Source organism: Suricata suricatta, chromosome 9 (assembly GCF_006229205.1).
Source record: "Suricata suricatta isolate VVHF042 chromosome 9, meerkat_22Aug2017_6uvM2_HiC, whole genome shotgun sequence".
NCBI lineage: Eukaryota > Metazoa > Chordata > Mammalia > Carnivora > Herpestidae > Suricata > Suricata suricatta.
The window spans coordinates 11,539,901-11,555,573 of record NC_043708.1 but is presented as its reverse complement, the minus strand read 5'-3'; the positions used below and the strand labels follow the sequence as shown (position 1 = coordinate 11,555,573).

At 40.0% G+C, this 15,673-nt stretch overlaps 1 protein-coding gene and 1 pseudogene across 1 annotated transcript in view; one reads left to right on the top strand and one right to left on the bottom strand.

Moving 5' to 3' along the window:
• CATSPERB (cation channel sperm associated auxiliary subunit beta) overlaps positions 1–15,673 on the bottom strand; it is a 107,980-nt gene that overhangs the window by 47,433 nt on the left and 44,874 nt on the right. The window contains exons 10-11 of the mRNA XM_029952163.1: positions 13,319–13,468; positions 4,659–4,803 (exon numbers count right to left, since the gene is read on the bottom strand). Of these exons, the coding sequence (XP_029808023.1) occupies positions 4,659–4,803; positions 13,319–13,468 (295 nt within the window). The remainder of the gene's footprint in view (positions 1–4,658; positions 4,804–13,318; positions 13,469–15,673) is intronic.
• LOC115302781 lies at positions 6,477–7,049 on the top strand (annotated as a pseudogene).

Here is a 15,673-nt window from a genome sequence, read left to right as displayed (position 1 = left end):
AGTTAAACGGTAAAGAATGTTGGCTTGTTAAAAGCAAACAACATCAATGGACCCCACGCCTCACTCTTATCTTGGGAATAATCACTGTTTTTCTCACCATGGTTAGACCTAATCAGTTATCTCTAAGTTTAGCCCCAATTCCAAATTTACTCAGTGATCTACATAAGGGCTACTTGAGCACTGTTTTGGGCACTGTATTTCTGAAGGTAAATCTTTTTGCCTACTAAGTTATTGATTGAACTTCAGCTTTATTTTTTATTCAATTGATAGCCTCACCGTCTTATGAACACCTAACAAAATGGACCAGAAAATAAGTATCAAGACTATAATCCCCTTTGAAGAAAACATAGGAGTAAATCTTCATGACTTTGGATTAGGCAATGGCTGTTTCCTTAGAAATGACACCAAAAGTGCAAACAACAAAAAATAGACAAGGTGAACTTCATCAAAATTTAAAATGTTTGTGTATCAAAAACCACTATGAAGTAAGTCAAAAAGATAACCCCAGAATGAGAGAAAATGCATCCAAATCATCTATCTCTTAAGGGACAAATATCCAAAATATATAAAGTACTCTTACAACTCAACAATAAAAAGACAATCCAACTGTAAAATGGGTCAAGGATTCGATCAGACATTTCTCCAAAGATGTACAAATGGCCACTAAAAACATGGAAAGCTGCTTAACATCATTAGTCATTAGTGAAATGCACATCAAAACCACAATGAGATATAATTTCTCACCCACTGGAGTAATTAAAAGAGACAGACAATAAATAATATGTGTTGGTGTGGATGTGGAAAGCTAATGCCCACACATTGCTGGTGGGAATATAACCTAGCACAGCCACAGTCTGGCAGTTCCTCAAAATGTAAACACAGAGTTACCATATGACCCAGCTGTTAGACTCCTATGTACACATGCAAGGGAACTGAAAGCACACTTCTACACAATTTGAATGTTAGTGTTCATAAAAGCATGATTCATAAGAGCTAGAAAGTGTTTAAACATCAAGTGTCCATCAACTCAAATGTTCTAATAAACAAAATGTGCCCTACCAATAAAATGGAATAGAATTCGATCATAAAGAGGAATAAAGTACTGATACCTGCTATAACAGGATTAAAACCTAAAGATATGGGGGCACCTGGGGGGCTCAGTTGGTTGAGTGCCCAGCTCCGGCTCAGGTCAGGATCTCTGGGTTGGTAAGTCTGAGCCCCACATCAGGCTTGCTTCTGTCAGAGCAGAGCTCTCTTGGGATCTTCTGTTTCCCTCCCTCTGCCCCCCACCCTCTTGCTTGTGTGTTCTCTCATTCAAAAATAAACAAACATTAAAAATAAAAAAATACCTGAAGACGTGTTAAGAGAAAGAAGTCAGTCACAAAAGAGCAGAAAGTGTACGATCCCACTTACATGAGGTACCTAGAGTAGTCAAATTCCTAGGGGCAAAGGTAGCTGCCTGAGGCATGGGGGAAGGGAAAATGGGGGGTTATTGTTTAGTGGGTGCAGGATTTTAGTTTGGAAAATTTCTAGAGGGAGGTGACGATGTTGATGGCTGCCCAACGACGTGCATGTACTTGATGCCAGTTCATTGACAAACATGGTTAAAATTTCGTGCCAGGTACACTTTCCCACACAAAAACCAAAGACAAAACCACCAGCAATGATAAAAAAAGGAAAAAGAACAATATGCCAAAACATAAAAAAGAAAGCGCTAAGGAAAGAAAGAAAATTTTGATGTACTAGGTCACACTACTCTACACCTAGTCCTTTTAGGTAATAGTGTGAGAAGGAAGATAAATCAACAAAATCCTGAGGACGCTCAGTAATATTCTCCTCACAAGAGAGAAGTTGACAATGGATAAGACGGTACTCAAAGGAAAAGAACTTAAACCCTCTGCAGTGTGGCCAGGTTTACCACCTCCCAAGGCCCTGTACTAGGAGAACAAATCCGGGTGCTACCTTGGTGACGAGAAACAAACAGTTCTCAGGAGTAATTCACCTACGTTACATTAGAGCAAACAGAAGATCTGACCAGTGCTGCACACTTCTGTGATGAATTAGAGGTAAAGAAAGGAGGGTCAGAGACAGAAGGAGAAGACATAACAAAGGAAAAGGGGTAAAGAGGAAGGCGAGGCATAGCAGAGGGGAAGGGGAATGGAAAGCCAGAGAAGGAAGGTACTAATACCATTTAAAAGATATAAAGAATCCAGTTGAGATGAAGCCTATCCCAAGATAAGGTAAAATTTCCCCCCGTATTTTGCAACAAAAGACCTTAATAAATTAATAGAGTCAACAAAACAAGATCTCAAATAAGAAAATGAAAATAAAATCACAGAGATACAGACATGAATAGAGAACCATGTTCTTTTATCATTCTATGCTCCAAGACCGGTTAACAAAATTCAACTGATTTGGAAAAGATGGGGCATCTGTCCGTAACTGTTTCTTTGCTGCACAAACCGAGAGGAGCTCTGGAAGCTTGATCAACGAAATCACAAAATTAAAGCAGACGGAGAGTCATATCACCTATACAACGCCACCTCTTACAAACCATGTGACTTTAGCCGCATCCATTTGTAAAGTAGGCTAACATTACCTACTCCAGCTGGGGTGCTGGGAGTGTTCAATGCAATGGTATTTGTGCTGAGCACAAACGTAGCTCAGTAAGTGGGAGTTATTATTGTCGATTGAGACATCGCAGAAGTTGTGAGTGAGATCTTAGCATGATGGTCCAGGGTCCCCCTCTTTTGGGCTGTTCATAGGATCCTACTTCAGTAGATCCTAAAACTCCATCATTCCCTGGAGGATTCTGGGAAGACTGTACAGTAGGAAGCCCAGGAATCTGTCTCCCCACAACAATTGCACTGGCAGAAAATACCTGATAATTATTTTGGAGTTCCGGAGTTTACTGAAGTTCCGGAGTTTACTTGCAACTTCCAGAGTAAGGCTTGGATGGCAAACTCTGGTTAATTTCAGCCTTTGTCAGTATTTGCCCATCTTCCACTCAAGCCACCTGGCAGGCCGCTGTGCACCTATACCTGCAGCAGTTTACAGGAGTCGGGGTGGGCCAAAAGACCCCTGTCCTCCAATTATCGGGACCCGTGTTCCAATCTTTTCATGATAAAAAAAAAACTTAACAGACTAGGAATAAAAGATTATCTCAATATAATAAAAGTCATTTATGAGAAATCCACAGTGAACATTATACTCAATGGTGAAAGACTGAAAACTTTTCTTCTAAGATCAGGAATGAGACCAGAATGTCTGCTCTCACCACTGCTATTCAACCCAATACTAAAAATTCTAGCTGGAGCAATCAGGCAAGGAAAAAATGCAAAGCATCTAAATCACAAAGGAAGAAGTGAAATGATTTCCATTCATAGTGATAGGATTCTATATGCTGAAACTCCAACAATTCTACCAAAAAAAAAGATGTTAGAATAAACAAATTCAGCAAAAGAGCCCAATATAAATATACATAAAAATCAGTTGCATTTCAATAAACTAACAATGAATAATCAGAAAAGGAAATGAGGAAAATAGTTCCATTTATAATATCATCAAAAAGAATAAAATACCTAGGAATTAACCTAACCAAGGAGATTCAGGGCAGCCCACAGAATGGGAAAAAATATTTGCAAATGTTTGAAAAGGGATTAATATCCAGAATAGATAGAAAACTTCTGCAACTCAGCAATAAAAAAAAAAAAAAAACAAGCAATCTGGTTAATAAATTGGCAAAGGACTTTAAGTGAAATTTCTCCAGAGAAGATACACAAACAGTCACAAGAAAAGATGCTTAGTCTTTAGGAAAATGCAAATCAAAACTATGAGATTTGCACCACACTCTTTAGGATGACCACTATCAACAACAACAACAACAACAGAAAATAACAAGTGTCGGCAAGGACACAGAGGAATTAGAACTGTGGGCAGTGGGACTGTAAAATGGTACAGCTACTGTGGAAAAGAGAAGTGCCACTTCTCAAAAACTTCAACATAGAATTACTATGATCCAGCAAGTCCACTTCCGGTGCACACCTAAAAGATTTGAAAACAAGGGTTTCAAAGAGATATCTGTACACGTATGCTCATAGCAGTGCTGTTCAAAACAGCCAAACCATGGAAGCCACACAAAGGTCTCTTGATGGAATAAAAAGACAGGCAAATCGTGGTGTACACATACAATGGAATGCTATTTAGTCTGACAAATGAAGAAAATTCTGACACCTGTTACGACTCGAATGAACCTTGAAGACATTATGCTAAGTGAAGTAAGGAACAAGGACAAATACTGGGGGATTCCATGTATATGAGGGACCTGGAGTAGTCAAAATCAGAGAGACAGAAAGCAGAATGAGGGTGCTGGGCTTGGGGAAGGGAGAAATGAGGATTTATTTTCTGAAGATGGACGATGCTGATGGCAGCACATCATTTTGAATGTACGTAACACCCTCAGACTTTATAACTTAAAAATGAGTAAGACGGCCAACTTTATGTTATGTGTATTTTACCACGATAAAAATATTTTTAAAAATCCCATCACCACTAATAGGTTTGAGACCTTAAGATTAGTTGATTAAAATGGCAGATTTCCCTTCCCGGATCTTCTGGCTCACATGGAGTGCTTACACCAATAAACGTGAACTCCTCACCTGCCTTTGTCGAGTAAACATGTCCACTTTGGGAAACAAAAGTAATATCTGAAGTATAAAAACTGTGGTAAGTGTTCTTTATGATATCATCACGAAGGTCCGCCAAACGCTCGAAAGTGTTGCCGCCGTCCACTGAAAGCCATACCTGAGGGAATACGAAGAGAACAGATCGCTGAAGGGGCTGCCATCTGACAGTCAGCATTAGCCCATCAGCCTCATCCTTCCAGGGAAGAAAAGTCCGACGGCATCGTCTTTCCCCTATTCCCGCATCCATCACACTCACGCACACACACAGGTACAGACTCCTTACCCACTTGGTCAACACTCTAGCTCTCTCTTAGGGTTTGGATGACCGTGTATGTGGCGGAGGCTCAGGTCTACACAGTGTGCGTGGTGAATGTGTGAAGTTATCCATCATCTCCCAAGTGGGGTCCCATTGGTTTTAAAAGGAAGAGATGCTGGGGGTACTAGGAGAGGAAGGAGAGTGCTTACCTCACACTCGGAAGACTCTTATGCCCCAGGCGCCCAGCGGCCTGTACGCGAGCGTGTTCTGTGTGGAAGAGCCCCGCACACTTGCAAGGGCGTGTCTTGGGGCCCTGGTAAGTCCGCACATATACCCCACCATGGCGTCTAAGTGTCTTTACTCCTTCATCTTTCACTTAAGAGTTGCTTGAAAATAAATCAGATCCCGTATTGGATGAATCCCACTTGGTACCTTTTTTAATAAGCTAAGTCTTTGTCAGATGAAAATTTCAGGTTTAAGTTCTTTTTAAAAAAAATGAATTTTAAGGGCGCCTGGGGTGGCTCAGTTGGTTAAGCATCCGACTTCGGCTCAGGTCATGAACTCATGGTTTGTGGGTTTGAACCCCGCGTCGGGCTCTGTGCTGACAGCTCAGAGCCTGGAGCCTGCTTTGGATTCTGTGTCTCCCCCTCTCTCTGCCCCTCCCCTGATCACACTGTCTCTTTCTGTCTCTCAAAAATAAATAAATGTTAAAAAAATTTTTTTAATAAAAATGAATTTTAATGACAAGTTATACCTGAAAATAGGTTTTTCTTAAATTTAACACGTTATAAATGCAGCTGAAGTCCCTTTGACCACCATCCAAATAATTTTCCTTTTCTATCTTATCTTAGATCACTGTGGTGTCCTCTATCCCTTCCCAGACTCTTATCTATTTTTCTTAGTTAATATAGCTAAGAGTTGATTAGTTTTGTTGAACATTCAACTTTCACAGAACCAGTTCTTAGTTTTGTTGATTTTTCCTATTATTTTTGTATTCTCTATTGCCTTTATCTCTGTTCTAATTTTTATTATTTCCTTCCATCTACTAACTTTGGGTTTGATTTGTTCCTTTCATAGTCCCCTAAGGTGTAAAGTCAGGTTGTTGATTTGAGATTTTTCTTCTTTAATAATGTGTGTGTTTATAGCTATAAACTTTCCTGTTAGTACTGCTATTGCTGCATCCCATAAATTTGGTATGTTTTGTTTTCATTTTAACATTTTAAAAACTGTTTCATTTATTTTTGAGAGAGAGAGAGAGAGAGAGAGAAACAGAATTCTAGCAAGGGATGGGAAGCAGGATCCAGGCTGCTGTCAGCACAGAACCCGATGTAGGGCTTGAACCCATGAACCGTGAGATCATGACCTGAGTGGAAGTCGGATGCTTAACCGATTCGACCACCCAGGCGCCCCTTCATTTTAATTTTCTTAAGATATTTTCTGAGTAGTGGCCTTGTTCCCTGCCTTTCTCTTCTTGTCCGTGAGGCCACCCTGCTCTTGTCAGCCTCCGGCCTGCAGTCTCCTTGAGACCGAGCACCATGCCTTCAATTAAGTTGCGGAGTTCTGACGGAGAGATATTTGAAGTTGATGTTGAAATTGCCAAACAGTCTGTGACTCTCAAGACCACGTTGGAAGATTTGGGAATGGATGATGAAGGGGATGATGATCCAGTTCCTCTACCAAATGTTAACGCAGCAATATTAAAAAAGGTCATTCAGTGGCGCACCCACCACAAGGATGACCCCCCTCCTCCTGAGGATGATGAGAACAAAGAAAAGCCAACAGATGATATCCCTGTTTGGGACCAAGAATACCTGAAAGTTGACCAAGGGACACTTTTTGAACGTATTCTGGCTGCGAACTACTTAGACATTAAAGGTTTGCTTGATGTTACATGCAAGACTGTTGCCAATATCATCAAGGGGAAAACTCCTGAGGAGATTCGCAAGACCTTCAATATCAAAAATGACTTTACTGAAGAAGAGGAAGTCCAGGTACGCAAAGAGAACCAGTGGTGTGAAGAGAAGTGAAATGTTATGCCTGACACTGTAACACTGTGAGGATTGTTCCAAATACTAGTTGCACTGCTCTGTTTATAATTGTTAATATTAGATGAACCATAGACAAATGCAGCAGCAAATCAGTTGTTTTAGCAGAATACTGTCCTCTTTGCCTGTGTAATCTGAGTGCAGATTCCAAACTTACGGCTGAGTTTCTTCTAGTATGATCACAAGTTTCTTTTTTCTTTACTCTGAATAAAACTCAATTGTGGGTTCTCAGAAGGTGGCATTTTGGGATTTCCCTCTTTGTAAAACGATTTCCACCTAGTTTATTGTGAGTTAACTTTAGTTTAATGACCTTTTAAAAGTTGGCATTGTAAATAAAACAAGTTGCAAAAAGTTTTCTGAAATTAAAAAAAGGATATTTTCTAATTTTCCTTCTACTTCTTTGACTCACTGGTTGTTTAAAAATGTGTTGTTTAATTCCCATATACTTGTGGATTTTCCAGTTTTCTTTCTACTATTGATTTCTAGTTTTGTTCCATTATGATCAGAAAAAAAACACTTTGTATGATTTCAGTCACTTTAAATGTTTTGAGACTTTTTCGTAGCTTCGTTGTGTTCTGTCCTAAACAATTCCTTGTGTGTATTTGAGAAGCATTTATATTCTGCTGTCTTCAAGTGGAGTCATCTGATTAGGTCTGTTAGGTCTACAGTGCGGTTCAAGTCTTCTGTGTTCTTATTTATCTTCTGTCTGGTTTTTCTATCCATTATTGAAAGCAGGGTATTGAAGGTTCCTACTGTTACATTGCTATTTCTCCCTTCAATTCTTTTAAAGTTTGCTTCATTTTACTTAGGAGCTCTGATGGCTTAGGGCATAAATGTTTATAATTGTTAGGTCTTCTTGGTGAATTGAACTTTTTTTCTTCTATAACGTTCTTTGTCTCTTACAACACTTTTTGACTTACAGTTTCTTTTGGATGGTACTAGTATAGCCAACCATGCTCTCTTTTGGTGATGATTTGCATGGAATATTTTTTTCAATACTTTTACTTTCCGGTTATGAGTGTGCTTAGACCTACAGTGAATTTCTTATAGACAGCACATGGTTGCATCCTGAGAGCTTTTGTCATTGTTTTTTGTTCTAATGCATTCAGCTTATTTTTGTCTTTTGACCTGGGAATTTAATCCATTTACGTCTAAAGTAATTACTGATATGGAAGGACTTACTACTGCCATTTTGTTTATTTTGTGTGTGTGTCTTATAGCTTTCTGTTTCTCCTCTTTTCCTCTCTTACTGCTTTCCTTAACATTTCACTGATTATTTTCAGTGACATTCTTTGATTTCCTTCTTATTTTCTTATGCAAATATCCTATACATTTTTTGTGGTAAGCATTGTAATAAAACATCTTAAAGTTACAGCATTCTTTTAAATCTGATAAAAACTTAACTTCATTGTGCACAAAAGCTCCTCTTACATAGCACTACCTCCCCACTTTATGACACTGATGTCCCAAATTATATCTTTTTATATTATATACTTATTAACATAGGATTATAGTTTTTAAAAATTTTCTCATTTAAATTCTATACCAGAACTAAAAGTGAATTTATGCACCAAAACTACAGTGCAAGTTACTAAATTGGTTCATGTATTATGTCATTGGAAAACTTCCTAATTTTCATGTGACTGCATGATGCTATCTAGCATCCTTTATTTTTACCTTGAAGGAGCCTCTTCAGTAATTTCTCTCCCTTCCTACCTTCCTCCCCTCCACCTCTCCTCCCTTGCTACCAGGTCTAGTTGTAATGAACTCCCTCATCTTTAGTTATCTGGGAATCTTAATTTCTCCTTCAATTTTGAATGACAATTAGCCAAATATAGTATTCTTGACTGACATTTTTTCTCTCTCAGCACTGTGCATATATTATCCCACTCACTTCTGGCTTGCAAGAGTTTTGCTGAGAAATCCACTGATAATCTTATGAAAGTTCCCATGTATATAATGAGCCACTTTCTTCTCATTGCTTTCAAGATTCTTTGTTGACTTTTGACACTTTGGATATCTCTTAGTGTTGGTCTTTTGGGACTTATCCTGATTGGAATTGTTTAAGCTTCTTTAATTTATACATTCATTTCTTTCCTCAGCTTTGGAAAATTCCAGTCATTACTTCTTTAAATAAGTTTTCTGCCCCTTTCTCTCTTTCTTTTCCTTCTGTAATTCCCATATCGCATAGATAGGTCTATTTGATACTCCCTGTACGTCTCTGAGACTCTCTTCACTTTTCTTAATTCTTTTTTTGCTTTTTGCTTCTCTGACTTGATGATATCAAATAGTGAGTCTACCGTTCAACTCCGCTTAGTGAGTATTTCAGTTAAATTAGTGTACGTTGCAGCTCCAGAACTTGTTTGACCTTTTTAATAGTTCTTACCTATTTTTTATATTCTCCATTAGTTATTTTCTTGATTTATTTTTGTTGTCTAGCTGTGTTTGCTTCTAGTTCATTGAACATCTTTATGACAGTTGTTTAAAATCCTTTGTCAGGCAGCTCATAAATCTGCATATCTTTACAGTCATTTTCTGGGGTCTCATTCTGTTCCTCTGACTGGGCCCTGTTTCCCTGTTTCGTCGCATGTTTGGGATACTGTTGTTTTGAGACTTGAGCATCTGATTACACAGTCCCTTCTCCCGCTGGACTGGCTCCACGCAGGCCCATGCCAGTCAGACCAGCTAGAGGCTCTCGGACTTCTGAGATCTCTTCTAAGGATGTGTTTTCTCTGGTTTGCACTGTTTTTAGTTGTTTCAAGCTGCCTACGCAGTTTATCCCTCTCCTTCCAACACCCAGAGGCTCTTGCTGCTCCTGGCATGTGCTCGTAGAACTGCAGCTTTCAAGGGCTGCCGAAGTCATATCTGTTTTCAACAGTTTTCAAACAAGGCTGCCAGTTCCATCAGTGCTATGAGTTAGGTGACAGATTCCCGTCTGGCCAGAATGTTGGTCACACAGTTAATTATTTGTTTCCATCCCGAGGGAGAATTCCTGGAGGGGGAGACTTCTTCCAAGTGGTGCTGCATTAAGTCAGACAGAAGAAGAGGCATGGAAGGATATGGAAAGTGTTGCAAGTCTTCCCGTCCCTTTGGTTGGGATCTCTTGGGCTTTAGGTTGGTCTGGATGCTTCAGCTTCTCAGTTGGACTCTAGAGTTCTTTCAGAGGTATTGCAGTCTGTGTATTATATTGGTGTCTCTGGGGGAAAGGGCTGGTCTGATGCTTCCAGCTCCACCATCACGCCAGGGCTACTCCCCTGTTTTTCAGCAGTTTTCACAAAATGCTACTAGTCCCGTCAATGCTCTGGGTTAGGCAAGACTGAAACCAGTCCCTCGAGCATCCCTTAGACAAGCCAGAATGTCGGATGTGAGGTCCATTCTTTTGTTTCTATCCCAAAGGAAGATCCCTTGTGTGGACGGTCTCCTCCTGGTTGTGCCACGCTAGGGTGGTTGGGGTGGGGCACAGATGGGCATATTTTCCTACCCCTTTTGTTAGAATCCCTCTGTGGTTTTATGTTGGGCTGGGTGCTATAACTAATCAACTAGTCTCTAGCGTTCTTGCAAAGGTGCTCTGATCTGTATCTTGCTGCTAACTCACTGTGTCTGTGGGAGATCAAGGGCCCAACGCTTCTAAATCTGCCATTTTGTAGGCCCAGGATTCCTTTTAATGAAAGTGATGCTAGCTTTTCTTAATGGTCACTGGTTGTTTTTTTTTTTTTTAATGTCTTGTTTTAAAATGCTTTTCCTATCCTGATTTCAGAAAGGTATTTACTTATATTTTCCTGTAAAAGTTTTTTGTATTTAAATTATTAATCCATCAGGAGTTGGACTTGATGTATGTTGCAACATTTTCCATATGTAACCAATACTTCCCAGCCTATTTAGAGCAATCTTTTCTTTTCCCCTCAGTTGTGATGCCATTTTTGCCTCGATCAACTATTTATGGGCTTTCTATTTCATTCCATTGGTCAGTTTATCTGTTCCTGGGTCAAAACACATTATCATAATTATGACAACTTTTAAAAAATGTGTTAATATCTGGCAGTTAAATCCTCATCTTTATTCTTCTTTAGATGTGTCTTGGGAGGCACCTGGGCGGCTCAGTTGGTTAAATGTTTGACTCTTGATTTGGGCTCAGATCATGACTTCACAGTTCATGGGATCAAGCCCCATATCAAGATCTGTGTTGGCAGGGTGGAACCAGCTCGAGATTTTCGCTTTCTGTCCCTGCCCCTCCCCTGCTCGTGCTCTCTCACTCTCAAAATCAATAAATAAAATTGAAAAAGAAGAAGTGTCTTGATTATTCTTGGTCTTTTTTTCCATGTATACTTTTTGGGGGGGCTTTATTTAAAAATATTTTTTATATTGAGGTAGAATTGATGTACACCATACATGCTTTAGAGTTAACTAACTCCCCACAACAAACCTTGAGATTTTGATTAAAGTTGTATGAGAACTACAGATTAATTTAAGGAAGACATAATATTACAAGATAAGTTTTTCTCTCTACAAGTATGTTTTTATCCATTTCTTTATAAGTTTTAAGAGTCCTTTAAAAAAGCTTACAATTTTCTACATATTAGTCTTGGAAATTTTTTCTTAGACTTATTCCTGTGTACTTTAAAGTTTGTGTGTATGTGGTTTTGCTTTGTTTTGTTTTTGCTCTTTTTAAAAAAATTTTTAATGTTTTTATTTATTTTTGAGAGACAGAGACAAGCGTGAGCGGGGGAGGGTCAGAGAGAGAAGGAGTCACAGGATCTGAAGACAAGCTTCAGGCTCTGAGCTAGTGGTCAGCACAGAGTCTGACACGGGACTCGAACCCACAAACCGTGAGATCATGACCTGAGCTGAAGTCGGACATTTAACCGACTGAGCCACTCAGGCGCCCCTTGTTTTTGCTCTTGTAAATAGGTCTTAAAAACCATACCTTTTTGGGGGCACCTGGGTAGCTCAGTTCAGTTAAACATCCAACTCTGGATTTCAGCTCAGGTCATGATCTTATGGTTTATGAGTTTGAGCCCTGCGTCTAGCTCTGTGCTAACAGCACAGAGCATACTTGGGCTTCTTTCTCTCTCTCTCTCTGCCTCCTCTCTGCTCATGCTCACTCTTTCTATCTTTCAAAATAAATAAATAAACTTAAAAAAATTATGCTCTCAAATTTGTTGATCATGGGCAGACATGAAATTGACTTTCCCTTCCACCTTGTTTAACTCTTACTTCTTCTAATAATTTGTATGTATCTTTTAAGTTTTCTATATAGGCAATCAGATCTGCAAGTAAATAGTTTGCCTACTTTTTATTATTCATGCCTTTGATTTCTTAACTTTTTTTTGTCTTACTGCATTTCCTTCTGTACACTCTTTTCCTTCCTAATCATCTCTTGATAAAACTCGAACTGTGGTTACATACAACTCTCTGTCTTTTCCAATGTGTGGGCACCCCCACGCCTGAACCCAGAGAAGGACATACCATAGTGCTGAGCTGGTCACACTGGAATTCATGAGCACAAAGCACAAGCCATTGGACTGCCTTCCCTCATCAGTCATCTGTTGTCCTGCTCTCATGGGCAACTATTTCACTCTGTTCTCTTTCCTCAAACCTCCAATACCCCTCCATCCTTATGTTCAAATAACAACTTTGATTTTTGTGGAGAAAACAAAAGACAAATTTCCACACCTTTCTATTATCGCATCTACCCCCTTACCAGCTCTGGAACCCAAAAGCCCTCCCTTCCTCCTGTTACTGTCTTTAGATGTGTCACTCCAGCAATTTCTTCCCTTCTCTCACCTGCATCACTAGTTTTTCCCTCTCTACTGAATAATTCCCATCAACACAGCCTAATTCCTTATGTCTCTCCCTCTTTTCTTTTATTTTAATGTTTATTTATTTTTGAGAGACAGAGAAAGAGCACAGTAGGGGAGGGGCAGAGGGAGGGAGATAAAGAATCTGAAGCAGGCTCCAGGCGCTGAGCTGTCAGCACAGAGGCCAACGGTGATGGCGGGGAGTGGGGGTGGAGGCTGGAACCCACAACTGTGAGATGGGGACCTAAGCCGAAGTTGGACACTTAACCAACAGAGCCCCTCTCCCTCTTCTCTTGACCTCCCTTCCTCCTGCCACCATTGCTGCATTTTACTGCTCTCCTTTTCAGCAACACTTTGCAAAGAATTTGTTTGTCTTCACTGTCACTAATTCCTCTCCTCTCATTTCTCTTCACTTCTATCTACCTCCCTGGTCATCAGAGTGATGCTGTTTTTTACCTGATGTGTAACCACTCAGCGTAGAACAAGAGAACGATTTACATCTACCCCAGAGTGTGGAGCCTCATGTGGACCCACCTGGTTACCGTAAGCATACAGAAAATGGCTTCGCGGATGGAATACCATTCCGACAGGAGAGAATGATGGCGGAAATACGAAAAGTGGAAATTTTGGTCTTAATCCAGGTTTGTTATTTTTTAGGTTGGTCACAGAGGCAGTGGTGGTTTTCTAGAAATAGATTAAGCATGAACAAATCATAAGAATTTTACCATTAATATTACTAGGCCGTGTTACATTTTTGTGTGTTTTCTGTTATTCAGATTTTGATTAAGATAGGGACACATCCATTAACACAGAACAGAACTGGCAAGATTAGCAATGATCAGTGTGTCTTTGCTCTGCCTCTCCCAGCCTTATATTCTCATTTTACAGATGTTGAGCATGAGGTTTAGAAAATTAAATAATTCGCCCAAGCTTCTATGGTAAATGGCATGGGAAATTTTATTAGAGAACTATTGCGCAAATAGATCAAGCCAATGTCCACACTTACAACTATCATGGCCAACTGCCTTTTAAAAGTGTGGATGCAGATATGCAACTAAACAAAAAGTTCAGCCCCTATTAAAGTTTCCGGTATCTCTCTGGAGTTAAGTGGACCGACTCAGAAAAAACCCTCAACCTGGTGATCTAGTCGATCAGCTTGAACTGATCCTCAAAAAGACTCTGACTCCAGGGATCTCCAGCCCTGCTCCAGCCACACCCCGGAAGCTGGCTGCTCTAGCACGGCAGAAGCCTAAGGAGTCATCGGTCCAGTAAAATAAACTGTCCTGCCTCTTTGCCATCAGACTGGCAAATGTTGCCCCAGAAAGCTGGGGAAACAGCAAAAGTTCTGTTGGTAATGGTCTTAAGAACATATAGCCTTAAACCAGAACAATGGTAACCTAGCTGACCCAGGATTGGGTCAGTTACAAGACAGAGGGGGGAATGTAAGGATGCAGGTCTGAAACTGACTCCATGAAACCACAGAAGGGCACACATTGCCCAAGGCAAAAGGGACCACCCTTGTAACATTCTAAGGGCAGGCCTAAAGATGGAGGCTAAGACTAGTCACGCCCTATGTGAGGGTCCTGGGCCCACTTTGTGATTGGTCAGTCCTCTAAATGTTGTGATTGGGTCCCACCAAAAGTAACAGATACTCTAGGCAATGTGAATGGTTAAACCTGCTGTCAATAATATTGTATAATAATGATTGGATCACTGTATCTATGTCACAATTTCCTGTAACTCCCCCTTCCCAAACTCATAAAAGCCCTACCCTGCCTTTGTTCGGGGCTCACTCCAAAAAAAATAAAATAAAATAAAAAAATAAAAGTGTGGATGCTTGGGCTGCATTACAATTCTACTTGGATCATGATATTGAAGGGGGTCAGAATGTGTGCCCCAAGATATGCCACTGTGGTATAGAGATCATCATTAAGCTGTAGACATTTAAGATTCAACAGATGCAGAAAAGAAGCCTTCCCTTCTCTGACTAAAAGCGTCAACTTCTGGGAAATAAGGCTATCGTTAATTACCCTTCAAAGCAGATCTACTTCCAGAAGGGAGAAGGCAAATAAAACCTACCCCAAATCCCTTCTCCAGAGCAGTTTTACGGCCTGAGGAGACTGGAAAACCACTCATATCTGTATAAACAAATATTATCACAAACTTTTTAGTCTCCTGTTTGTTCTCCTGTTAATCATTATCTTTTCACTTGTTTTCCCTTAAGCGCCTTTCTCACCTGCCCCCTTAAACTAGTAAGATGGTATATAATCCCCAAATTTTAACCACTTTTTTGAATTTCTCATCACTGAAATTCACCCACGTGTATGCACACTGCAGGCCTAAGTCAATCGTTTTCTCTTCTTCTGTTATCCTTATCCGTTTAATTTGTGGGGCTTCAATAACAACATAAGAGGGTAGAAGAAAATTAATTTTTTTCTCCCCTAAAATTATAAGTGTAGGGCTTGTGTCACTTTTTTGTTCATCTTATTTTTTTTTAATGTTTACTTATTTTTTGAGAAAGAGACAGTGTGAGCCAGGGATGGGCAGAGAGAGAGGGAGACTCAGACTCTGAAGCAGGCTCCAGGCTCTGAGCTGTCAGCACAGAGCCCGACGCGGGGCTCGAACTCACGAACCACAAGATCATGACCTGAGCCCAAGTCAAACACTTAAGAGACTGAGACACGCAGGCGCCCCAGTTCTTGTTCACTGAAACTAATCAATTTATGGAAGTTTACCTTTACATAGATCAAGCTCAGCTTCTGTTCTCCTGAAGGATGAGCAAAGGAGAATCCCTATGCGGACAGCATATTTTCCATTTTCATCAAACTGAATGACAAGCAGAGGCAAGAAATCCCTAAAATGCCTTAAACTATATTATCAACCATAAAT